This window comes from Suricata suricatta, chromosome 6 (assembly GCF_006229205.1).
Source record: "Suricata suricatta isolate VVHF042 chromosome 6, meerkat_22Aug2017_6uvM2_HiC, whole genome shotgun sequence".
Classification (NCBI taxonomy): domain Eukaryota; kingdom Metazoa; phylum Chordata; class Mammalia; order Carnivora; family Herpestidae; genus Suricata; species Suricata suricatta.
This window is the reverse complement of record NC_043705.1, coordinates 12,865,736-12,891,052: the sequence shown is the minus strand read 5'-3', so window position 1 is coordinate 12,891,052 and position 25,317 is coordinate 12,865,736. Positions and strand designations below refer to the sequence as shown.

Here is a 25,317-nt window from a genome sequence, read left to right as displayed (position 1 = left end):
TGTACAAGACACAAGTCACCAGTGGCTTTTAATATATTCTCAGAGTTATGCAACCACTACCACAATCAGTGTAGGACATCTTCATCACCCCCCAGAAGACCCCTCACTCCTTGGGTGTCACCCTCCATTCCTCCCTCCCACCCCAGCCCTGGGCAACTACAAACCTCCCTGCCTGTCTCTAGATTTGCCTGTTTCCACAGACATTTCATATAAATGGAGTCCTACACTCTGTGGTTCTCCATCAGTGAGTCTTTGATTCTTCAGTCAGATCATGCCTGTCCTCTGCTCAGAACCCCACAGCGGCCCCCACGTCATTCATCTGAGGAGACAGCATCTTTACCATCTACAAGGTGCCACGCACTCTGGTCCTTTGCCCCTCTGCACCTGCTACCTGCTGTTTTCCCACTGCTCGTTCACTCTGGCCTCCTGGCCCAGCACGGGCTCTTCTCTCTGCCCACATGCGCTTCCCTCAGATGCTCCCATGATTCCTCCCTCAGCTCATTCGAGACTTGGCTCACCTGCCGTCTTTCAGTGAGATGTAGCCCCGACCCCTCAAGTGTTTTGCAATGGCGGCAGCCTCTCTGCTCTTACTTTCTTGCTCTGCACAGCACCCACCAATGTCAGCATACCCAGGAAGTCAGCTCCACTGGATTGATGTGTCTGTCCCAGGAGCAGTCTGGGGCCTGTGTGAGCCCCTCAGTCAGTAGCCGGGGGATGCATCCGTGCACACCAGCGGGTGAAAGCCGGGACTCTGCTCCACGGACAGGTGTCTGTTTATCTGCTGCGTGTCCCGGGGAACTAGAGCTGCTCCAACTCTTCCGTGGCTCCCTGCAGACTTAAGAGGCACGTCCATGCCGCCAGAGTGGAGGGAACCACTTCAAGTTTCTTCCAAGCCACCAGGCAGCTTGGCCGCTTCCAGAGCCCGCAGCTTCTCCAAGGGGTGTCTAATAACAGGGTCCATGTGTGTGCGTGTTGTCGGATGGTCACAGCTCTCGTGGGGGCGGCTCCAAGTGCTGGGTAGCTAACCCTCCTTCAACACGGGCACTCACGAGAGCAGCCCACAGCCCAGCGTGTGGCGGGAAAGATGGATGTCGTGGTTTCTTTAGCCTTGTTGGTTTGTGCTTCTTCTGCTGGTGCCTTGCAGGATGAGAAGCACAGGCTCTCGTGTCCCAGTGATTTCGGGGTTGAAGGGAAGGTGCACTTACTTTTTTCCTTGAAGTTTTGCAGACGAAGCCAGCACATGCCCCCCACCCCCCCGGAACACAGAGAGAGGCCCAGAAGAGTCCTGAGAACAGAAACCTCTTCTAGAGGACCTGTAACATGGTGCCTCGGGCAGTCGTCCACCGCCTGCCCCCGGACAGCAGCACCCACGCTGTCCAACCATTGTGAAGCAACACTTAACTGATGTGATTGGGCCCAAAGTTATGTAGATTTCCTTAAAAGTAACTCAAAGGGATTTCAAAGGGGGAAAAGCTTTTTGAAAAGCCCTGTAACAGGTCTGACGGCCTATCCATGTCTCTAGCTTTGTCCCCATATGTTTTGTTGGAGTCTTAGGACCTCAGTCACTGCCAAATTTGGTATTTAGATTCCCTTTCTGTCCTCATGGGGGTAGCCGGAACCATTGGGACTGGTGTCCATCTTCCCTAAGCACCTGGGGATAGTGTTTGCCCCTCCTGCACCCACAGAGGAGGCAGAGAGTGTGGCTTCTGCGTCCAGAGTCTACGGGCTTGGAGGGAGGGATGACCCTGGGATGCCCATCTCTCTTGGAGCAGTCCCTCCCCCACCAGGGTCTAGCCAGCCTTGGGGCAAAGGATGCAGTCACCTGATGTGTCAGCATCTCACAAGGCATGGCCACCTCTGGAAGCTAGGGCCTGGCAGGGGGCTTCATGGCAGGGGGCAGTGCTCCGTGCAGCCGGAATAGGAGGGCAGCTGGGGCCAGAGCTAGAGCCGGGCGGACCCTGGGGTGACAGGAGCATGACTGAAGCTCAAAGATGTCCCACAAGGGGCTGAGCCAGATGAGGCGATGCCTTATGCCTTGGGGGGTGACAAGGACTCTTGGAGCTTTCCTGATGTAGGGGGCACCGGTGGGGCCTACTAGGAGCTGTGTGTGTGGCTCAGCAGTTCACGTGAGGGCCCTGCACTAGAGAGGACCAAGTCAGTTGGTATCGGTCTTGGATTCTAACTTCAGTCTGGGAAGAAGCTACCGCCCTCCCTGCCCCCTTCCTCTCCCTAGGCAAGACCTGCCACAGGAACCCCACGAAAACGCCTCCAGCCAGGATGGGAACAAGGCCCTTCCCTGTGACCTAGAACTTTTCTACAGCGTCAAGCCCTAGAACCCGTGAGACAAAGGGGCCAGACGAGTGTCTTCAAGGCCCATCAGCTGGTTCTCTTTGGGGTCCCTGTGATTTCCACTCAGCCTGGGCCTGGCACACTGGGAAGGACTTGGCACTCATAGGCAGGCGCTGGACTTTATGGGTGCAAAAGGTGTTGTCTCTGCTCCACATACTTCATGGCGCCCCGAGATGGGGGGAGGGCGGGCTTGGGTTTTGCTCTTTGGTTATTCCCTCATTCCGGCACACATAAACCTTCCCTGAGATCTTCCCTGCGGCCAGACTGGTGCTCCCGGGATGAATCCAACATGTGCTTTTCCTTCAGGAGCTCGGACTTTCTGACCCACGTGATCTGTGTTAAACAGAAGACTGGATAGGATGCTGGGAGAGTCTCGAAAAGAGCGCCTTGCTCTGTTTGCAGGGGTCGGGAACTGCGGTAGGGAGCTGGGTTTCCAGGACTGAAGAGGCATCTGCCAGCAAGGGCAGACAGGGGCGAAGTGTTAGTGGGTCTTCTGGATGGGAGACGGACATGCGGGTGACAGGCCTATCAGCAGGTCCTGGGTGGCGAGGGTCACACCCCTGGAAAGGCCTGGGGGAGGCCTGGGGGAGTCTGGGCGTTGCTGCAGGGGCCGACGTGCCAAGGTCTGCAAGGAGGCTACTGCTGGCTGGTTGGCCGTGATGAGGTATGACTCCCCATGGACGGGGACAGGGGGCAGATTTCAGGGAACAGAGGGGGAAATGCCAGCATTTGAGAACCCCCAGGACATGGAGGGGAGATAGGCGGGTCGTTGACATCTGCCGGGATCAGGGCGGGGCAAAGGGAGGAGTTTATCTGGGGCTGTTGGCCTGCAAGTGTTCCAGGACGCGCTGGGGACAGTGGTAGGCAGCTGGGTGTGGGTCTGGAGCCCAGGAGAGTTGGGTGTGGGCAGGTGCCTATCAGCCAACACCTGGTCAGGAAGGGATGGTGGCAGGTGTGGAAAGAGGAGAGAGATGAGTGTGAATTCCTGAGAGTGCCTAGCTAGAGACTGGGGCGTGGGTGAGCTGGAGTCTGGGGGGAGGCTCTGCCTGCCGTGGGGATCCGGCCTTGCTCACTTTCTGAGCTTGTCCATGCAGTGCTGGCAGATTCAACCTGGGACTTCCCGGCTGGGTGATTGATGCTGTGTGTTCAGAATCCCCGGCAGAGCAGGGGCTCAGGCCCGTGGTGCCTGGGCCATGCAGGGGATGGCGATGTCGCTGGGTGCCTGCCAGGGTTGCCTCTGTGGCAGGGAGGTCTCTGGTGGCAGACAGCATGAATGGAGTCTGGCTGCCCTGAGCCCATGCGGAATTACTGGGAGGACGGGAGGAACCCACAGAGTCAGTGGGGAGGCAGAAGCCTGCTGGGGAGGGACCTGGAAGCCAGGCCACTCAGAATCCCAGTGGCAGGAGGGGCTAGACAGCTGTGAGCGGGCACGGGTGATCCCCACAGCTCTCCTCTGTCCTGACCCGCCTGGCTTGGGCCCGCATCCAGCAAGGGATGGGCTGATTGGCTAAGGAGGGCTGTGTGCACGGGAGGAACCAGGGATTTCTTTCTGGGAACACAGTTGGGGTGCTGTTCCTGGAGAGGGGACTCTGGGCACTGGGTCGTCCCCTCAACCTTGGTGCCTGGTTCTCTGCACCTGCTCCGCCCCAGGGGTCTCTACGAGACACATGTGTGCACACATAGGTGCACGTGTGTACATGGGCGTGTGAGCAGCCGGCACAGCCGCAGACCCAGATGTGCATGAGAGACCTGGCTCACTCGTTCTCTGAGAGCCCCGCTGTATTAAAAAGGGAAGGCTGGGGCCCCAGGGCAGCATAGTCTGTTGAACATCCGACTCTCGATTTCGGCTCAGGCCGTGGTCGCAGGGTTGTGGGATTGAGCCCCGTGTCGGGTCCACGCTAAGTGTATAGCCTGCTTGAGAGTCTCCATCCTGCCCCTCTGCCCTGCCCTCTCTCTCTCTCTCTAAAAAATAAAAATGAAGGTACATGAGTCGTGGTACGTTTTAAGTACGCTCGTGAAATAAAGGTAGTCTCATACCATACTGAAACACGCTGCAGGGCACCAGTAACCAGCCCAGTGCACGGTCTCCGACAAGTCGGGGCTCCAGACCTGGGACCCTAGGTCAGAGCTCTTGGGTCTGTCTTCCCCCTCCAAACCTCGCCCTCTCTGTGCGGCCGTATGCACGGCCTCCCAGAGCATAAAGTCAAAAGTATACATTCCTTGTATGTTTCAGGCCAGGTCTCCCTGTGGTTTCCACACGGGCAGGCCTTGGAGTGTGTACACAGAGACCTGAACCATTTCAGAGGAGCATTTCAGAGTCAACCCCCCATGAGTGCCCAGGGCTGGGAGAGCACTGTGGTGCCTGCTGGCTCCGTGAGGGCCAGGCTAGACTTTCTAGTCGTTACACTTGCCCACCTGCCCGCCCCGCTCGCACCCGCCCGCCCAGGCCTGCCGGGACCTCCTTTTGCTAAGCCACTTAATCCGGCGATGTATTTCCTCCGACAGGCCTGCCCATCGATCCGGTGCTCTCAGAGATTTGATTACAGTGCTTTCTAACAAAGTCAAAAGCAAATTTCCATGGGAGGTTTATAGTTAAGTAATTACGGCATTTGGTGCTGTGTGCCAAAGCGCTGGCGTGTCTGGGATGGGGATGTCATGAGAAAAGGTCAGAAAATTAAGTAAGAAGGAAGGTGAGCTTTAGCCAGGGAGGCTGGGCTGCAGTCAGCAGCTCCCAGCAGTCTGGAGAGGGTGAGAAAGGGGAGTTGTAAAAATGAACCATTTCACGCTTAATTACAATTTCCCATAAGGCACTTAGGGAGTGGTGGTGCGCTCTGAACTTGGACAATTAACGTAATTAAACATTCATGGTGCCCGAGGCCCATTTCCTGCCTGGGGATGTCTTTGGAAGCAGAAGCGATTCTTGCTTCTCCGAGGTGATTTCAAGAGCAGTCCGGGAGGGGTGTTTCTTGGAGGTCTGGACTTTGGGGGATGCGCCCCTGGGCTGCAAGCAAGGGCAAGACCCTTCAGAAGCGTTTTTGCTGGGAGCAGCTGAGGCCCTGGCCAAGTTGGATGCCCCTGACACACGGGGAAAGGAGCAGGGGTCTGGTGTTTGTGGCCCGTTCCCATATTTGGGGCGGGTCCAAGCCATTGGCGCTGGCTCTCTGGCTGTCCCCTTCTTTCCCTTGATCCTCTGGCATAGCGCCTTTTTAAGGCCCCCTCACTTTCCCCGAGCTTACGTTCATTGAACCCATGTTCTGTGTGGGCTGTTGACGGGGTCACTGTGCCTGTGTTTCAGATGGGGAAACTTAGGCCCAGAGAGGGGTAGGGGCCTGGCTGTGTCTCACCTGGGAAGTGGCCCTCCTGGGATCAGAACCAGGGTGGCCTTGCTGGACCGGCCAAGCTTACCCAGGGTCACTGCTCACACCTGAGGCTCCTGTCCAGACTCTGAGTCTTAGCACTCACCCTTAGAAGGGGAATGAGGATTTCTGGTTGGATGGTTATAGCCGGTGAGTGAGGTGACAGGTGGGAAGGCACCACCCCCGGGGTGGGGTGCTCCTGCAGGGGCTTAGGATCAGATTGGCAGGCATAATGATGGGTGGGGTCCTGCTGACGCCAAGGGCAGCGCCAGCAGACCCAGGCACTTCTGGTGGGCACTCCGGCTGTGGGTACATTTGCTGCTCTGGGAGGCATCAGACAGACGCATGCAAGGCAGTGGCTGCACTGGGTTGAGAGCCGGGTCCTGTGGCAGCTACTCCTCCCATCTTACACCCAGGCTGGCCTCACACCATGCGGGGTGGAGGGAGCCCCAGGCCATCCTGCTGGCGGCCTTGGGCTCTGATGAGGCGGCCCCCCTCTGGCCTCCCTGGCTGAAGAGGACAGGACAGCCGGCCAGTGCCCAGACAAGATTCTGGGGGAATGGGCAGGAGTCAGTAATGATGCTCGTTACTTTCTGTTTACCTGTTTGCAGTCGCTTTGATGTCCCTCCCCGTATGCATCCTGGAAGACAAACCTCATGACTATTTACATTAACCTCACACACCCAGGGCCCCCACACCACCCTCCGGCCCAGCACTCTCTCTGTGCCCCAGACTCCTTGTACCTTAGTGCCTAGCAGGCATCTGTCTTTGGGGTCCCCACAGGAGCATCAGGCCCAGTGTGCCCCACCTGGGCTCCCTTCCTCCTGGTGACACCTCCTGAGGTCCCCCCAGAAGGAAAAGTCTTCCTAGGGTGACAGGGTGCCCGGCTCAGCTCCCCCCTTGCTGCATCGCTGCAGTGACCGTGGCGCTGCCTCCCAGACCTCTGTGTGCATCCACCCTACTGCCCCTTTGTGCTGCCCCCTGCTGCCTCCTCCCAGAAGCTGGGCTGCTCTGGAGAGCAAGCTGAGCCCTGCCTGTCACCGCGTTCTGAGGATGAGGATCTTCCACACCGTGTGGGCTCCAGTGGCCTTTGCCCTGTACCTCACCTGTCCTCCACTCTCTGTGCCACACCCTGCTCGTGGCTCGCTCTCTCCTTCTGTCAACGTGTGCCCCTGATTCACACATTTCTATTTTGACAATCTGACACAAGGATTTCTTTTATTAAAAAATAAAAGTGCGGGGAGGGCCCGGGTGGCTCAGTCAGTTGAGTGTCCGACTTCTGCTCAGGTTATGATCTTGTGGTTCATGGATTTGAGCCCCACGTCAGGCTCTGTGGGGACAGCTTAGAGTCTGGAGCCTGATTTAGATTCTGTGTTTCTCTCTCTTCCTTCCCCTCCCCCACTCATGTTCTGTGTCTTTCTCAAAAATGAATGAACATTACAAAAAATGTTTTTTAAATAAAAGGGAATCTTTTCATATCTTTGAAAGCTGCTTGGTTTTCTTCTTTGAGAACTGTCCATTTATACCATTGCCTGTTTTCCTTTTGAATTGCTGGGCTGTTTCTTGTTGATTTGAAGGAGCACTTTACATATGAAGGATGTCGGTCCTCTGTGTGAAGTGCACACAATATGGGGTGAGCCTTGGGCTCTACGTGGACCGGGGGCTAGGCCAAGACCTCTGAGATAGAGGAGGAGCTTGGGGTACACCAAGTGTTTGTGGCTGTGTGGATGACTAGTGAGCCTTCATCGGGTCTCCATGTGAGGATCCCATGATAAACCATACCCACCAGCAGCTGGCTTTGAGAAGGAAGGGGCACAGATGAGCAGTGGGTATGAGTTGCGGCTGAGGAAATTTTGGCCCTGCGGCAGCTGCTGGCAGGTGGCTTGCTCTGGTTCGTCAGAATCTGACACTCCCACAGGCCCCCACGTAGGCAAGAGGACAGCACCTAGGGAATGGGCGTGCTAGCACGGAGCCAAGGCGGCAGACTGACCTGGAAAACCACCTCAGGCTGGTGTCCCTGGGCGGCACAGGACTTCCATTATCATAAAACTTCTCTCTGGGGTGCTTGGGTGGCTCAGTCGGTTAAGCATCTGACTTTGACTCAGGTCATGATCTTACAGATCGTGAGTTTGAGCCCTGCTTCGGGTGGCCATGAGCTACATATCAAGTGAGCTCAAGCCCCTCTCTGGATGAGTACGAGTCCCACTTCTCTCTCTCTCTCCCTCTCTCCCTGCCCTTCGCTCACTTGCACCCTCTCTCTCTCTCTCAAAATAAATGAATACAATAAAATTGCTTTCCAGTATCCAGAGATCAGAGACTTCTATGCAAATCCAGATTTTGGACTTCTTGACAGAGATAAGTCCAGCACCACAGACCTATGCCCTCCTAAGCAGTCCTGTCCTCCTAGACCTTCCAGCATGCCCAGGATCCCCATGGTCCCTTGTCTCTGGCCCATGGCCACATTCCCACATGGCTGCTTCTTATGGGAGTGAAATATCTCTTGTTAAGAGTGAAAAACTGAAAGATTAGCCAAGGGGCCCCCACATCTCATGGAAAAATGGAAGAACATAGTTCTTTCTGGAACTGCAGACCATTTGGAGGATGTTCTCCAAACACACCTAGCCTAGCTACCTGCTGTCCCGGCAGGCACCAAGTCCGTGCAGTTGGCACTGTGGACACCCCCAAGGTGGTATAATGCTTGGCCGGTGCTCCGTGCCGGTCAGGTGGCACCCGCAGGCAGTAGGGATGTGCCGGGAGCCATGGCAATAGCCCTCCTAGGAGGAGAGGGAGAGGTCGGTAACCACAGCACCCACTGCCCAGCCAGGCCCCCTGCCGCCTTTGTGCTCCGCCCCTGGAAACAAGGGCCAGGAAAGAAGCAGCCACACCTTCCTGAGTGTCTGCCCGGAACTGCTCCTGCCAAGAAAATATTCTCCGTGGCTGCTCCACGCCTGCAGCCTCTCCCTGCCTTCCTAGCCTCAGTCTGCTCGTAGGTAGCGTAAGGATGACAATTACCTTTCCGCTTCCCAACAGGTGGTGCGGGCTCCAGTTTATCGGTGTACTTTGTCAAGCCCCACGTGGGTGTCTAGGGACTTGGAGAGGAGCCAAAGGCAGCCTCAGTCTTCCAGGAATTGACGGGAGAGGATGTGAGTTTGTGAGCATGAATGTGTGAGCGTGAGCTTGGGTTTAAGTGTGCGTGTGTGCGTGCAAGCTTGAGTGTGCATGTGCATGCCTGCGTGTGTATGTGTGTGTTCAGGAACAAGTGAGAGCAAGTCAGCTAGTTTGTGATGGTGACATGGCACAGATTGGTGTAGAAAGGATCATGCTGCATGGGGCCTTACAGGCAGTCGATCCTGAGATACTTAGGAAGGAAGGGAGGGAGGGGGAAGGAAGGAAGGAAAATATAGGAGGGAAGGGAGGGAGCAAGGGAGGGAGGAAGACAGATGTAAGGTTTGGTGGTCAGGGAGAGAACTACTCACTAGGTCTGGTGGAGGGGGCAGGTGGCCAGGTCTTTTCCTCCCGAACGGAAGGAAATTTGGGGCTGGACTTTGGAGGAGCAGACAGCGGACTTTGCCAGGCAGACAGTGGGAGCCAGGCCGGGTGCCCTAGGCAGGGGGTTCCTGTCCCAGGGGAGTGTGTAGGGGCCTCAGCTGTGGGAGAAGCCAGCAGGCAAGGCAGGCAGGTGGACTGGGACTGGCTCATGCAAGGGTCTTAGTCCTGTGGTGGCTAGTGCCCTTTGCAGTCATGCACAACAGTGATGGCGGCCCCAGCACCCTTGCTGGGCTAGGCAGGAGCCCCGTAGTCTGAGAGCCGGCGCGTACAGTGGCTCAGCCACCCTGCCTCTCAGTGCACACCCAGCTGAGTCACATTTGCTTTTAAACCAGGAAAGAAAACCCCAGACCTTTTAAAGGAGAACACGCTGATTTTTGTAGTCTCTTGCCTGGCTAGCCACCTAGCCTGCCCTCTGGAGACCTTGGGGTGTCCGGGGCAGCCAGGGGTCTGGCTCTGCGCCATCCCTTCTGCAGGAAGGGCAGCCCTCGGGTGGCCATGAGAGCCGGGCTTGGAGGGCACCCTGCACCCCCAGGTTGTTAGGAAAGGCCCGTGTGAGGCGGTGTCACGGATTAAATTTACAGCGTTCAGCACTTGCTCTGATTTCTCTTTTCCTTCCTTCTCTCAATGGGGCTGATCAAATTAAGCCCCGTCAACACCGTGGGCTGACAGGAGGCTGTGCGGGGAACACAGCAAGAGCGCCTCGGGGGCTGGTGTGGGAGTTCCTTCCCTCCCTGCCCTGGTGCCTGCAGGCTGAAGGACCATGGGAGAGGGACGTGTGGGGTCCAGTAGAACTAATAGGATCCCACCCCCCCTGAGGACACCAGCCCGCCAGGCTTCTGATCCCACCAATCTCACACAAGAAGACAAGCAGGACGCCAGCCCATCACCCGTGGGACTGGATGACATGCCTGGGGCCCTCGCAGGGCTAAACGGGGGGCCTCTAAACTGGAGTGGGCCTTCACCCCAGTCTGCACCTTGGATCCAAAAGGTGCAGACTCATGGCAGGCTCCTGTGACTCTTATCCTAGGAAGACAGAGAAAGGCCAGAAAGACAAAAGAAAGCGAGACCTGCCTGACATTCCCTGGGAGAGAGGACAGGGGGCAGGGGGCTGGGGATACTCCAGGTCCCCAGACCCAGCAGGACTCGGCAGAAGACTCAGGAAGAAGTCACTCCCATGAGGAGCTCTTCTTGGGCTGATCCAAGGTGTCCACCCCGCCAGTGTCTCCTGCCCCCTCTGTGGACTGTCAGTCAAGAGGCAGTTCTCTCGGGGTCCCCCCTGTCAGTGGAGCATCAGTGGAGAGGGGTGAGGACAGTCCCTCATCGCTCACTTCTGCTCCTTCAGCAGGCTCTGGACAGGGACAGACGTGAGGAGCACTGGTCAGTGCGCCGTCTGTCCCCTCAGAAATCCTGCCCCCTTACACGTGCCCAGTGTGCGATCTTTGGGCTCTTTCTCTCCATTCCCCTTTCTGCTCCACCACCGGGTTTAAAGTGGAAGAACCTTGTGCATGCGTACCTCCCTCCCAGGGCCTGCACTTGGAAGCAGAGTCCGTGTGAATGTGCAGGGCGCCCCCAGCCCCTGCCGCTGGGCGGGGCATCCGTGTGCACAGCGGCCCTGAAAATGGACCCTCGGCGTCTCCCCCCTCTTTCGAGCACACACTGCCAGGTAGAGCATCTCAGGTTCCAGCTCGTAGCAGCACCAGTGACTCAAGGCTCGAGGCCCACGGGGTGCTCAGTGGGGTGAAACCCTGGCTTCTCTGGGTCCTTGTTAGAGCCTCACACGTCAGGGGTCAAAGCGGACAGTTGAGGCAGAGTGATGGCCTCGTGCTGCAGGGTCGTGGTGGGATGAGGTCCCCTGAAGCATTCAGCAGCCTGCGGCGTACTGGCCCCAATGCAGCTGGCTCCGAGTGGCCCCGACTGAGGCCCGTGCAGGGGCTGAGTTGGGTTCTGGAATCAGACACCTTCCGTGCTGCTCCCTGCCCCCGTGAGGCCGTGGGCTGGTGTGTGAGCCTCCCTCCCTCTGCACTGGAGAGAGTCCGTTCCTGGCCCATGTGGCTGCTGTGAAGAATAAACAGGGATGTCCGTAGAGCCCTGATGCCCGATGTGGCCAATGCCATTGTCATCGCCAACTGTGGAGCCTCTTCTTGTCCCACCGCTGACAAGGGTGTCTGAATTCTCTCTCCCAAGAAGGTGGCTTGGTGGAACAGTGTGGCCCACCCTTGGTGCCACTCTGGGTCCTGGTGTCAGCCAGGAGGAGCCGTGGCTCTTGGCCCCATCCCCTCCATGTGACTGGGCCCTGGGCGGGGCCAGGAGGGGTGCAGGGGATGGTGGGGGAGCAGGGGACCCTCTAACCCTGGGCTGGGGGAGGAGGCTGGGGCAAGCAGCTGTTCTTGCATATTGATCACGGCCTGGCAGGAGAGGGTCTTGGGCAGGGCTGGGCAGCATCCCACACTTTCCACAAGCATGCCCCAAGCCCCTCCTAAAGCCCTGGGACCCCTCCCTGCCTCGTGTCACCCACTCTTCATGACATGGGGCTCGGCATAGGCATCTGAAGTTGGCAGCTGAAGAGAAATGCCTTGGAACCTGGATTTGGAGAATCTGGAGACCAGGGAGGAGCTGGTTCTTGGGGGCGGGGGCGTGAGCTGGGGCCATGCTGAGGTGGGTGGGGGCAGGTGCAGGCAGCCCTAGGCTGAGGAGAGAGCCGGCTTTGTGGGTAGGGGAGAAGCAGGCCCTCCTTCTGGCTTGGGCCTGGGTGCACCTGAGAGTGGGGTGCCTTCCCAGGAGCGAAGCCCTGAGGCTGCCGGATGTCCAAATCCAGGACTTGGGAGCATGAAAGGGGCTGGTGATGCAATTTCCCTGCCTGTCACACACTTGTGTAAGTGGTGCATAGGGGGTGGGGAGGGGGAAGCCGCCAGGCCTGTGGCCCCCCAACACTGGCCACCAGCCCCCCACTTGTCAGCCTTCCACTTCCCCCACATTTAAAATGAAATCCCAGGGAATCCTCCCTTCTGTCGAGACCTGTGGGTGTCTGTGTTTTGTTCTGAAGTTCACAGTAAATATTTTCGTTGAGCGATCTGCCAGTCTCTCCATTGTATCCTGCCATCTGGCCGCCGCCGTGTTCTGGGGAGCGGCAGTGGGGAGGTAACTCGGGGCTAGCTCCCCTTCCCTCGGCTGACTACCCATAGAGAGGATGTTTGGTGCCCTGGAGACCATAGCTGGCCCCGGGGACCTGCCCTGCGTTGGCTGTGCATAGGAACTCACCAGGGGAGGGTGCTCTCAGCGCCTGTACCCCAGGGACCTGACTGCTTCATCCTTAGGGCTAGATGGGCTTCAGGAGCCGGGAGGAGGGTAGTGGGAGGGGTGGAGGGGTGGGGGGAAACGACATGTGCAGAGGAACTTAGGCCGTTTGGCTGGTGTGAGCGTCCAGACCCGGGAACGGTGTGTTTGGGACTCTGCATGAGGGCTGTGAATGGCAGGTCGCTCGTGCTGGGCCCTGGGAGTGTTTGCGGCAGGAGAGCTGGACTGGTGTTCTTGCTTTTGTCTAGTGCTGCCGTAGGGAGCCTGGGAGCGGCTCAGAGCTCCTGATCACTCAGCATGGCCCTGCTGGGGGTTCTCAACACCTCTGCAGGTAGGTCCCCTCACTTCCCAAGGACGTGTATCTGTGTGAACGAACCAGGGCTTGACCCCTTTCTCTTGACCACACACCTAAAATCCACAGTGGACCTTCTCTGTCCCCTCTCTGTCCGCACTGGGCTTCCTCCAAAAATAGGAGGTGGAACAAAGCAGCACCATCTGATGCTAATAGTCTGAAGGATATGGCTACAAAATCAAAGCCGGTGTCTGGCTTACTCAGGACAATGCACGTGGTTACATGTAGTGCATGTGTGCGTGTGTAGAATGGTGCCTTTTCGGATTCTTGTGGCTACAAGAGACAGAAATCCAAATGAACTGACTCAGAGCTGGCTTCAGGCACGGCTGGATTCAGGACCTGAATGGTATCGCCTGTTCTCTTCCTTGCTCAGCTCTGCTTCTTACAGGAGAAGAAGGTGCCCAACTCACATTTTACCTGGCTCACATTTTACCCGCTTAGCAATCGCAGCATGGAGCAGATACGGTATCTTTCCCTGTATACTCCAGCACATGCTTGGCATCGGGGTTCACTGGCCTGCCCAAGCCATGTGGGTGCTCCCGGGGATGGGGCTCCATGGCTTTGGCTCCCCCTAAGCCATGAGGTCCAGGAGTGATGAGGTGGTTCATCAAAGGACAATCAAGGAGCCGTACCCACGGACGAGAGAAGCAGGTGGCCATGCGATACAATTCCGGGTGGGTCTATAATCTCCAGCGGGGCAGGCGGGTGCTGGGCACGCCAGGATATTCCCTGTGCACCGCCGGGGAGCATCCGTTGCCGGTGCCCAGTGCCCTGCGAGGGCATGCTCTGGGGACAGTCCCAGACGGAGAAGGTAAGGGAAATTTCTTTTCCCTTCTCCAGTTTCCATCTCTGACCTGAAGCTCTGGAAAGGTAAGGGGGCTGGGACTCCAGGCAATTTATGGACCTTCCATTGCTTGTGTCTGAGAGTCCTTGCAGCTGTTACAGACGGAGCCCTGATGAACAAGCGCAGAGGGGCGGGCCCAGCCCCAGGGCGCCCCCCCTCCCCGCCCCTCCCCTCCACCTCGAGTCGTAAAAACAGACGTCGGATGAGCTGCGGCTGCCGGCATTGCAAAAATTAATTCCGATTTGGTCATAAAGCTATAAAGGGCTGGGATGAAATAATCCTAATGAGCTTCTTTTAATAAAGCTCACCAGTGGGGCCCCGTGCTGATGGCCCCCTCGGGGCCGAGCCTGCTTTCTGCTTCCCCGAGCCTCCGAAGAGCCTGCCTGCTTCCATGGCTTTTGCTGTGTCCTGATTATGCTTCTACATAAATATATTTTATCTTAATGATCATCTTTAGGGGAATTTGCAGTCACGGAGGGATTGTCTCCAGGATGTTAACAAATGGAAGGGATGACTTTCTCGCAGTGACCTCCCCCGGGGTGGGGGTGCCAGCGTGCTCCTGGAGACCCCAGGCTGCTGGTGCTCAGGGCTCTGGGCCTGGCCTGCCACTCACGCTGGGGCCTGGTGGTGTTTGTGGCAAGAAGGCTGGGCTGGTGCTCTGGCCTGGGCCTTGCTCTGGACGTGTCACCCTCCTCTGACTGGGAGCACTGCTTGTCATCTTGCTCTACAGGGCAGTTGTAGGGATTTCAGCCCTGGGGACTCCTGAGCACTGGAGAAGGGAGACCAGCTGGGTCTTGTCCACGTGCTTGACAGTTGGGCAGCAGCAGGGCCCCCAGGGAGCGCATGCCGCCACCCGCCTGCTCACCCATCAGAGGCCGGGGCGGTTCTGGGGGGGAACCTGGAAAGCACCCCAGCCTTGGAGTCCAGGGCCTGCCCAGCGCGGAGACCATGAGGCTGAGTTTTCTTCTAGCAGTTTTGTGGTTTCAGTTTTGTCATCCCAGGCCCCAGTCCACCTGGAGTTCGCTTTTGCTTACAATCCGAGGTCAGGGTTTGATCTTTTCCTCCAGGTTGTCCCTGCATCATTAAAAAAAAAAGAAATCACTTTTCTCTGCAACTGGCTCACTCCCCTCTTCTCTCCCCCTGCAGTGAGCGACCATTCCAAGGTGATCAATGGGTATCCTTTGGTCAGTGTATAGAGAGGGAGGGAGACACAGAATCCAAAGTAGGCTCTAGGCTCTGAGCTGTCAGCACACCGCCGGATATGGGGCTCCAATTCACAAACTGTGAGATCATGACCTGAGCTGAAGTCACTTAACATACTGAGCCATCCAGGTGCCCCTTAAGCTTATTTATTTTGAAAGAGAAACAGAGAGAGAGCGTGTGCGCAATTGAGCACGAGCAGGGGAGGGGCAGAGAGAGAGGAAAGAGAGAATCCCAAGCAGGCTCTGAGCTATGGGCATGGTGCCAATGCGGGGCTCAAACCCATGAATCATCAGATCATGACCTGAGCCGAAGTCAAGAGTGCGAGGCTTAACCAAGCCACCCAGGTGGGCCCCGGTCAGTGTATATTTTTGCAAAATCAGTGTGGCTCGTTGCTTGGGGATGTGTGTGTGCGCGCGTGTGCATGTGTGTGTCCCTCGCATATATGGTGCTTACTTTCTGCACTTGGCCCTCTGTTTCTAAGATCCATCTGTCCTGTATGTGGAAGTTAAACCTCTAACATCCACCTAGCAGTGTATGGGGTGCACCTGCCGCATTTTGCCCCTCCTCCTGCCCTCCAAATCCCAGAAACCTGTCTGAGCAACACTGCCGTGAACAACTCAGTTGCTTCTTTAAGGATCCGTGTGGCCTGTCTGCACACCTTGTCCAGGGCAGTGAAAAATGGCCCACAGGGCAAGAGTCACTCTATTCTGTCTTTACATCGTGGGCCCCGAAGTGAAATTACTGGCCACCCAGTGCCCTTACACAGAATCAACTCCATGGTGCCAGGTTGCCAGAATGCCCACACCTGCTCCACATCCACTGTTCACCAAAACCCCGCTTCCAAATTGCTACCCTGTCATTTACTAATTTTATTTACTATTTAATGATGAGCTACTTACAGTTTATGTATAAATATCAGAAATTATTAATATTAAAACGGAGGGCAAGCACACACCAGCCACCAGCCATGCAAGGAGAGGGCAGCACTGCCCCACTGGACAGAGGCTCCAGGAGGGGTGAGGAGAACAGTCCCTGGGTCGTGGTCTGACTTCCCCTTGGCTGGGAGCTGATGAGGCCCCTTCTGGGGAAGTGGCGAGCAAGGTCACAAGTGAGTCTGGGGAAATAGAGGACTCTTCACAGTCGGGCACCTGGCGAGGCTGAGGTGTGCGTGCCCGGGGCACCGGACAGAAGTATGGCCAGAGGGAACGGCGTGCCCTGCACTTTCCACCTCTGAGCCCGCCGTGGCCTGCCTCTGACTCTCAGGGAAAAGCTGAGAATGTCCAGGAGTGATACGTGTGTCCTCAGCAGAGCACGAGGGGAGAGACCCTCAGCAGCACATGGTCAAGAGCAGCCAAGTCCTGATGAGAATCTGGGCCAAGCTCTCCTGGGCATTCTGTCCTTGGGTTAAGAGGATGGCCCGATGGAGGTGGAGGGGATCTTAGTGATGATCCTCTGTCTCGGGTCACACAGCTCAGCTGCCCTCCACATCCGGGGCAGAGCTGCTGTCCTGGAGTCGCTCTGGCATCCTCCGAGGGATTCCCTCCTCACTCCTTTTACTGGGTCTCCTGCTCCCCCATCTCCATCTTCCGCTTTCTTGATTGCCCCTCTTGTTTTGAAGGAGCGTGACTTTCAGTAGCTTCTTGAGAAGAGGTGCTGGGCAGATAAAACTTTGGGGAGCTGACACATCTGGAAATGTCTTATTCCACTTTCATACTTGCTGGAGAATTTGGGTATAGAATTCTAGTTAGGAGGTGACCCTTCTTCAGACTTCGAAGGCCTTGCTCCATTGTTTTCCTTTGCTTTGAGTTTGGGGAAGTCTAAAGCCATTCTGATTCCAATCCTTTGTGCCCTCTTCAGTAACTGCTTCTCCCAGTGCCCTCCTGTGCCCTGTGGAAGTCTGTAGAACCTTCTCTGCGTTCCAAAATACCACAGCAATGTGCCATAGTGCAGTTCTGCCTTCATCTATGATGTCTGGTACCAGCTGTGCCCTTTTAATCTGGCAAACACCTTCCCATTATGAGAAAATTTCTGGAATTATTTCATGAATTCTTTTCCTCTCCGTTTTCCCTTTCCTCTCTTTAGGAAGCTTCTGTTGTAAGGCTGATACACCTCCAGTCTGGTCCTCAAATTTTCTCAAATCGCCCTCCCCATTGTTCCAGTCTCTTTGTCTCATTGCTTAACTCGCTGGGGGATTTCTCAATTTCATCCCCCCACTCTTTCCACTGAGTTTATCATTCCTGCTGAAATGGTTTTAATCTCAAAGGACCTTTGGTATTGTTCTCATCTATGCTTGTTTAATGGATGTAGTATCTTCCTCCTAGCTCTCAGAGGTTACTGATGATGGCCTGCCCCCACCTTCCTGTATCGCCTCTTTTTCCTCCACTTTCCTGTTGTTTGATGGTTTGCCTCTTCCTGGTCTCCATCGCCATGTCTGGAGTTTCCCCGGCAGAGCTGGTGGTCCCTGGCTGGCTATTCATGTGTAACACTGGGCAACAAAAGAAATGACTGGGAGCTTGATACATGTAGGCGCGGGGGGAGCTGTGGACAGTGATACTGCCTCTCAGTCTTTGGTTGATCTGATTCTGTAGAGAAGACCCCTCCCTATCTCCATCCTGAGGGGTAAAGGCCTGACCCCCAGAATACTGGGGGTGAACTGTGGAAGAGGGTTAGTGCCTCAGCATTGATTTAGTCCTCCTGGCTTTGGTTTAGTGCCTGTGCTCTCCAGTATACTGGTGCCTGCAGCCCGGAGACCCTTTTCCACCTTTCCGAGAGAGAACGCGCTTCCAGACCAATGCTGTGTTAGTTATCGGGGCTGTCACGAGGACACAGTATACGGGCAGGGGGTTGGGCACTAGTTGGTGGCTAGTCCTGCTTATGTCAATCTGCTCTTCACTCCCACTTCCAGAAGTGCTTGGTGCCTTTGGTGGGTTTTGTGATGCAGACTTGAAGAATCTCTTGGTTCTCCTCATTGCCAGCTAGGGATTCAACTTTCTCTGATATAGTAAGTCCATTACTATGAGACCATCTGCTTTCCAGCCTCCAACAGTTCTGTTAGCTTTTCCTCTGCTGCTCTCTGTGTCCTTGTAGCCTGTGATTAAAAAAAAAACCACTTTACTAAAGTTGTAATGGGATTCCAGGAAGGAGCTAAATTGCTTGTATATGTTCAATCTATTATTTTACCCAGAAGTCTCTCATATGTTTGGATCTGTTTTTGGACTTTGTATTCAGGACCATTGATCTGTCTCTCATGACACCAATGTCATTATGTACTAATTAATATTTTGTAATACTAAACATTAGCATATGAAACATATAAGCAACATAAACATATTTTGTAATATGTTCTGTTAATTTGAAAGGCAAATAGCCCCCATTATTATTTTTTTCAATAGTTTCAAGATTTTTCTGGCTTGCTTTCTCTTATCGTCTTCCATTATATCTTATTTTGTTGGGATTCTTTGATGGAGGTTGTGTTACATTTGTAGGTTGTTTGGAAGAGAATCAAACTTAGGTATTTTGTTGGGTTTTAATAATTCTTTGATGGAGATTGTGATACATTTGTAGATGGATTTGGAGGAGAGTAACTTGCCATCCAGGGTAGCACTGTGACTGTGATGTCTCCATTTATTGAGGTCTTCTTAGTATTTGGGGGGAGTTGTAGACTATATTATACTACTCATTGTGTGGTCTTTATACATTCATTCTTTTTTATGCCTAGATATTTCATGGGCTTGTTGCTGTGCTGGGGAAGAAGCCCTTTCCCCCATTCTCTTTCCTAGCTAGAAAGAAAGGCATTGGCCTTTGCATACATATTTTACATCAGATGAGAAATATCTATTCCTTGTAGGCTTGGTAAAACTCTCCTATAAAACATTTGAGGTTTTTCTTTGACTACTTTTTCAGTTTTTGCTGAGGTTTATTCAGGTTTTCTAAACTGATCCAGCAATTAGGATTTATATCCTCTATCTAGCAGAGGCTTATTAAAACTGCATCTTTAATTTCTGGAGTGTGGGGTTTGAAGGCATTTCCTCTTCTTGTTTTCTCTGATTGTTATCTCCGTGGTGGTGCCTGTGGACATGATTCTTGAGTGTTCTTGCCATCCTAGTACATAGTCAGATGTGGGACGTGTTCTGTGCATGCTTGGAAAGGGCACGATTTCTGGGTGTTGGGTTTCAGCACCAGGTTGTCTTAGTTAATGCAGATCCCGACAGCCCTACCTCACGTTAATCTAATCCATCTATTGTTTTCTGGAATAAATGTATACAAATGCACATAGAACTGCGATTTGTCTGTTTCCTTGGATCAGGTTGAAGCTTTGTTAGGTTTCCTCTCTTTTATATCTTCCCAATGAATTCTTGATCAGTTTCTCCCGTTAATGCCTTGGATTATATTTTATCTCATAAATATTGTTTTGCTTTGCTTTTTGTTGTTGTTTTTGACAATCACATGGTTCCTCTATTGTTGCCCCATTCTTCTGAACGCCCCCAGGTCATTTGATCTTGGCTGTGTCTTGTATAAGCAAATAGAGCTGGGTTCTGTGCCAGCTCACTTTTGCTCCTGCTCCCCCAGCCCCGTCTGGTCTCCGTGGCCCCGCTGCACCTGCCTCTCCTCCTGGCCCCGCTGCTGGGCCCCATGCACCCTCCCATTGCCTCTCCACTTGGCTCCTTTCCGTCCCAGCCCTGCTGTGACTTGTAGGGTGCCGGGACCCCCATGGCCCCTGTCTTCCAGGGGGCCTCTCTCTGAGGCAGGGGAGGCCATTTAGTGCCCAAGCAGATTCACAGATGAGATTGGAACTGCAAATGGTGGTGTGTTTTATGAAAGAGGAAAATAAGATGCTCTCAGGGAGATGTAGGGGAGGGGAGAGCCCTTTAATTAAGATGAAGTAAGCCTAGTTCTCCCGAGGAGGTGACATTTCAGTTGACACCTGAAAAATGAGAGGGAGCAGGTCCAGTGAGAAATGAGGGATGATTGTTCCATGGATAGGGGACAACAGTCTTCTCTTGTCACTGAGAAGGGGTCTTTTCAAGACTCTGTGCACCTCATCCCCCGAAGACGTGCCGCTAGCTCTGTGGGGGAGGCAGATGGGGGCCAAACGTGTCCCTGAGGCCAGAGCAGGAGGGCTGTGGACCCCCTTCTCTGTGGTCCTTGGGAAGGACCCCACTGGGCGTGGCAGGGGAGCTCTAACTCTGAGCTGCATGGGCAGCAGCAGAAAGGGCATCCCAGGTGAACAAGTCAGTGCGGTAAAGCCCTGCCTGTGGGGTTTGCAAACCCCCAGGGACAGCAAGCACGCAGGTGCCCTTGACTACAGAACCAGCATCTACCACACGGTGCTTCTGAGCCCTTTGCAGACTCAGGACCCAGGGTCTTTTCTCCAGGCTCAACATTTTTGTTTCTACCAATTTCGGTTTCCCTAATGGTCCCTCAGTGCTGATAGAGTCTGGGGACCGCTCCGGGGCGTGTTAACACCGCTGGTCCCCATGGCCCCGGGCTGGGCCCCAGCCCCTCCTGGGCTTCGTGGCTTGTCTAAGTCACTTAATCTTTCTGCTCCTGGGGTTCCCTGATGCTGAGACGGGGACAATAAAGAGGATGGTGAGGAGCCTTCTCCTTGCTGTGGGGATCAGATGGCTGCTGGGGTGTGTGGAGGTTTGTCCCTGTCCCCGCCCCCACATGCGGGACTTGGTGCAAGCAGCACCCTGGGCTCCATGGGGTGTGGGTGAGCTTGGCCTCTGGGACCCACTGCTTTCCCTGGAGGGCGGGTGCTTTGGCATTCCCTGGATGCAATTTCGTTTTCCCTTCTGTCCTGTCCTTGAGTCTTTGAGGCATCCCGCCTGATCCCCTCTGGAGACGCTAAAACTGGGGACAGCTCTTGGAAGCTTCTTGCCTCGTCATCCTTTGCTTGAGACATCAGCTGAAAAAAAAGTTTTAGCTGCCATGCAGAAGGAGGATTTCCCCTAGCACAGGGAATGCCAGGAACCCACGTCCCCCCCGTGTTAGGCACTGGAAAGGTAGGGTCGTGCCACAGATGCCTGTAGTCCGGGGAGCCATGGCCTGTGGGGACCCAGGCTTCTTCTGTCTCCCATAGATCAGCCATCCATGGGCACCAGCATCTTCTCGTGGGGGGAGGAGCAGGAGATGGGCAGTGTTGACAGCTTGTTATCTTGCCCCAGGCCAGTAATGAGGGATGGAGCAAAGGGCTGGGTGAGCTCTGTGTCACTGTGGCTTAGTACATGGACTGTAAGCATGCAGGAGCTCCAGGGGTGGGAGGGGAGAGTGGCCAAGAGCCCACCTCCAACCCTGAGGGACCTAGAGGAGCAAAGGCCTTTAGGCCAGGTAAGTGACCCGGTGCACGGGGACAGGCCCAGAAGGCCAGCATAGGTGTGTGTGTGGGGGGGGGGGTACGAGGCAGCTGACCCAGGACGAGACAGAAGCCCTCCCCAGTTGGATCTCCCTGTGGCGGGACTTGGCTTGAGCAACAGGGCTGCTGGGACCAGGGTGTGGTCTGGGGCTCTGCATGGCCTGGGCTTTAGGACAGAGCCCGTTGTAGGGAAACTGAGGAGACATCTAAGATGGACACAGAGAAAGGGATGTCAGCCTGGCCACTGGGTCCTGTCCATGTTCACGTGGCCCTAGGCCTAGGGACTTGGCCGACCCTGCTGATCTTGGGGCTGTGCTCCCTTAGGTCCTGCCAGGCCTGAGCAGGGCTGAGGCCTCCTGGGGCTGGACTGCAGGGCAGGGCTGTCACCTGCTTCTCCCCATCTGCACTTTGACCTTGGACTTTGGGGCATCCCTCCAGGGCAGGGGGCTTGGGGGAAGGTACTGTAGAACATAATGTCCAAGTCATCCTCCAAATACACATGATTGAAGTAATAGCTATAACAGGGATAATTATGCTTGAGGTGAAACTGGCGTTTCTGTTGCATCTTTAGAAAAGATTGCTGTTTTTAATGGACCTGTAACATAAATTTCGCTGAAAACCGTGGTTGCCTGGAAGATCTGGCTACACGATGCGCCCCAGCCAACCCTGGCCCAGAGGCAGCCCCGCTGCGACCCTCCCACTCCACAGGGAGCTTTGGGAGGGGTCGCTGCATGGCAACTCCCAGGGCCAGGGGCACACTCTGATGCCTTCGGGGGCTGGGAGGGCAGTGAGGGCAGCAGGCCAGGCGCCCTGGGGACGTGGGCCCCCTGTGTCCTGTCTCCAGGCATGACTATCGATCCACAGCCTAGTGTTACCTGCCCATCACCTCCCCCAGCCCTGTGACCCCCTGCCCTGATTCCTCAAGAGAAGGCGGCTCTTCTAGATTTTGTTTAACATGAAATCTCCCAATTCTGAAACACTGTCAACCCAATGAGGTATTTTTAAAATGCCATGTGGCCCTAATACGCGCCTCTGTGGTCTGGTTTCGTCCAGGGACCACCCATCCGTGACCCCAGGCTTGACAGGGACAGAGGGTAACATCTAGCCTCTTCCCCAGGAGAGTTTTTTTTTAATGGAAATTACCATTTTTCTGCTTCCCAAGGTGGTTCTGAAGGTGAGCTGTCCCTGCTTGTTGGAAATGCGAAGAAATAAATGTGTAAAAATAGAGTAGCAATTCCTCAAACCCCCTGTCAGATTTAAGTAGCTGGTGTCTCCTCTGGGAACGGCGAGGCTGGCCCTGAATCATCCCCAGGCAGCCCAGCAGATGATCGGCTCCACTTGGGCACGGCCTGCAGGCTGCCCTCCCCGTCCCTGACCCCACCCCTGGAGGGGACCCCCGCCAGCACCTGCCGTGTGCGTGCGTGTGCATCAGCGTGCACCTGGGACCACAGGGCTGGGGCAGGGGACACAAGGACCTCCAGAGGAAGAGGAACGCAGCGGCCACTCTGCTCTGGCCTGACTCAGTCCTCTGTTGTGTCAGAGCCCTCCCTCCTCGGCTTCTCCTTCGTCTCCTTCACCTCCCTCACCTCTGCTTTCCCTGCTTGGTGTCTGTCCCATGGCCAGGTGGCAGATTTGTGCCTCAAACCCATCAGACAGCAGGTGCAGGGGAGAGCGCTCCTGGCTGAGAGTCAGCTGTGCTGGAGTTCCATCAGTCTTTCTGTCTGTGAGATGGGGACACACGATGCAATGCACACCACAGGGGCCTGTTTGTCAGCCCTGGACGAGGAGACACATGCACAGGGCTGAGTGGCAGGGCGGGACCAGATGGCAGGCTGCCTCGCCTGACTCTGAGCTGCTCTCCGAGGCCCGATTCTGCCTCCGGTGTCGGCTCTGCACCACTGTGACGTGGAGGTTCTTCCTGCTCCTGTCCGGAGGAGACAGCAGACGAGAGGCTTTGGGTACAAGTGAGAATTATTCTGGAAGACTTTGCGGAGAAGTGGTGCTGTAGCCCCGCCTTCAGCCGCAGGGGCCCCAGGGCTGGGACACCACACCCTGGATTGTTGGTGTCATGGTGACCTGAGATCCGAGACCCTTCCCAGGGCAGGTGTCTGGGAATGCCAAGGAGAAGCAGGACCCCAGGGTCAGTACCCAGCACAGACATAGAGACTGGTACAGGGATGCAGGGAGGGAGGTTCCTGAAGGCTTTGGCACTGGGACTGGGCAGGCAGTGTGGTCTGCGGCCAGCTGCAGTGTCAGAGGTCAGCCTGGTCAGTTCAGTTGCAGCCCTGAAATGGGGTCGGGGGGGTCAGGGGATGGGAAGGACTGGGAGCCTGAGCTCTAGCCCAGGGCGGGCTGCAGGCCTGGTAGGAAAGGAGAAGAGAACCAGGGCAGGATGCCACAGCTGTGCAGACAGCGAGACGCTATTTTGGGGCCGTGGGCCTGACAGAGCTCCAGGCCCCGGAGCCCTCAGCTGAGGCCCCGTGGGCCCCCACCCCTGCCCAGGCCCGCTGTGGAGTCCCGATCCCTGCACACTTCAGGCAGCCACCCATCTCCTCGGCCTGTGACAATTTGCCGGGGAGAGAGAGGGGGCAAGAGCGCCCATGGGTGGTCTCGATCCTTGACAGGTGTGAGTGGGCCTTGCCCAGAGATGAGGGGCCTTGCTTCAGTGGAGACAAGTTCTGGAAGGGGAGCTGTCTAAGGAGATGCTGTGGGACACCCCCGCTCCAGGGCTGGACTTTCGCCTCCCTGGTTATAATGTGGTGGCCACACCAGGGAGGCCAGCCCTTTGGCAGCTGGGCGGCCCTTCTTGGGTGTTCAAGTGTGGGAAGGGGTGCAGAGAGTCCGCTCTGGTCATGCACGCTGCTGGCTGGGCTCGGCCTCTCCGGTCACCGCTGGGTCCCAGGCCAGGGCTCTGCGATGGCCAAGGAGTTGGTTTGCATGCTGCTGGGTCTGAGCCCACCTAACACTCACTCTGTGCTCTCTGAACCTCCGTTCATTCCTCTGTAACATGGGGACAGTTCAGGTGCTGTGAGTTTTCAACATGATGATGGCCAGGCTGGTGCCGAATGGCATCCAGGTGGGGATTTGCCTTGTCTCGATGTGCCTGGCGAGCCTAGACTGCTACTGCAGATTGTGTCCTCTTCTTACAGGGGTCCCCCCAGGCAGCCTGGACAACCTCAGCCACTCCCTGGGGGTCCTGGAGGAGCGTGTCAACGGCTCGAGGCGCAGGGCACGAAGGCACGCTGCGGACGGGGACTACAACATCGAGGTCCTGCTGGGTGTGGACGACTCTGTGGTCCAGTTCCACGGGAAGGAGCACGTGCAGAAGTACCTGCTCACGCTCATGAACATTGTAAGTGGCGGCCCGTGGTGGGGTGGGGTGGTGGGGCTACCCGAGAGGTCACCAGAACAGCCCATGCCCAAGTCCCCCTGGGACCCCGATGGAGAGGTAGGTCAGAGGCAAGAGGACGCAAACAAGCCGATCGCTGGGCGGAGAGACCTCTGCCTATGTGTCCACCTTCCTCTCCACCTGCCTTAGGTGAGTCATCGGCCCTCTGGAACTCAGCCCTCTCATCCCCAAAGTGGGGCCTGAGTCAGGCTTGCAGAGTGCATTTTATTTTGTTTTAATTAATTAATTAATTATTTTTGGAGAGAGAGAGAGAGAGAGAGAAAGAGAGAGAGAGACAGAGCAGGAGTGGGGGAGGGTTAGAGAGAGAGGGAGACACAGAATCCAAAGCAGGCTCCAGGCTCTGAGCTGTCAGCACAGAACCTGACGTGGGGCTCGAACTCATGAACTGAGAGATCATGACCTCAGCCGAAGTTGGTGCTTAGCGGACTGAGCCACCCAGGCGCCCCAGCCATATTTTATTTTGGAGACTGTTGTCATGTTTCATCTCATCTCATTTTCAAAACATACCTTTAATGTAGTAAGAACAGCAACAGTAATAATAACAATGAAACAACCACGTGATTATGATTGAGGTCTTATTGGGTGATTATGTGCCAGGCCCCTGTG

General features: G+C 55.6%; 1 protein-coding gene across 1 annotated transcript in view; it reads left to right on the top strand.

Moving 5' to 3' along the window:
- Positions 1 to 25,317, top strand: part of ADAMTS2 (ADAM metallopeptidase with thrombospondin type 1 motif 2) — a 229,405-nt gene that overhangs the window by 110,788 nt on the left and 93,300 nt on the right. Inside the window, exon 4 of the mRNA XM_029941147.1 lies at positions 24,452 to 24,654. Coding sequence (XP_029797007.1) covers positions 24,452 to 24,654 — 203 coding nt within the window. The remainder of the gene's footprint in view (positions 1 to 24,451; positions 24,655 to 25,317) is intronic.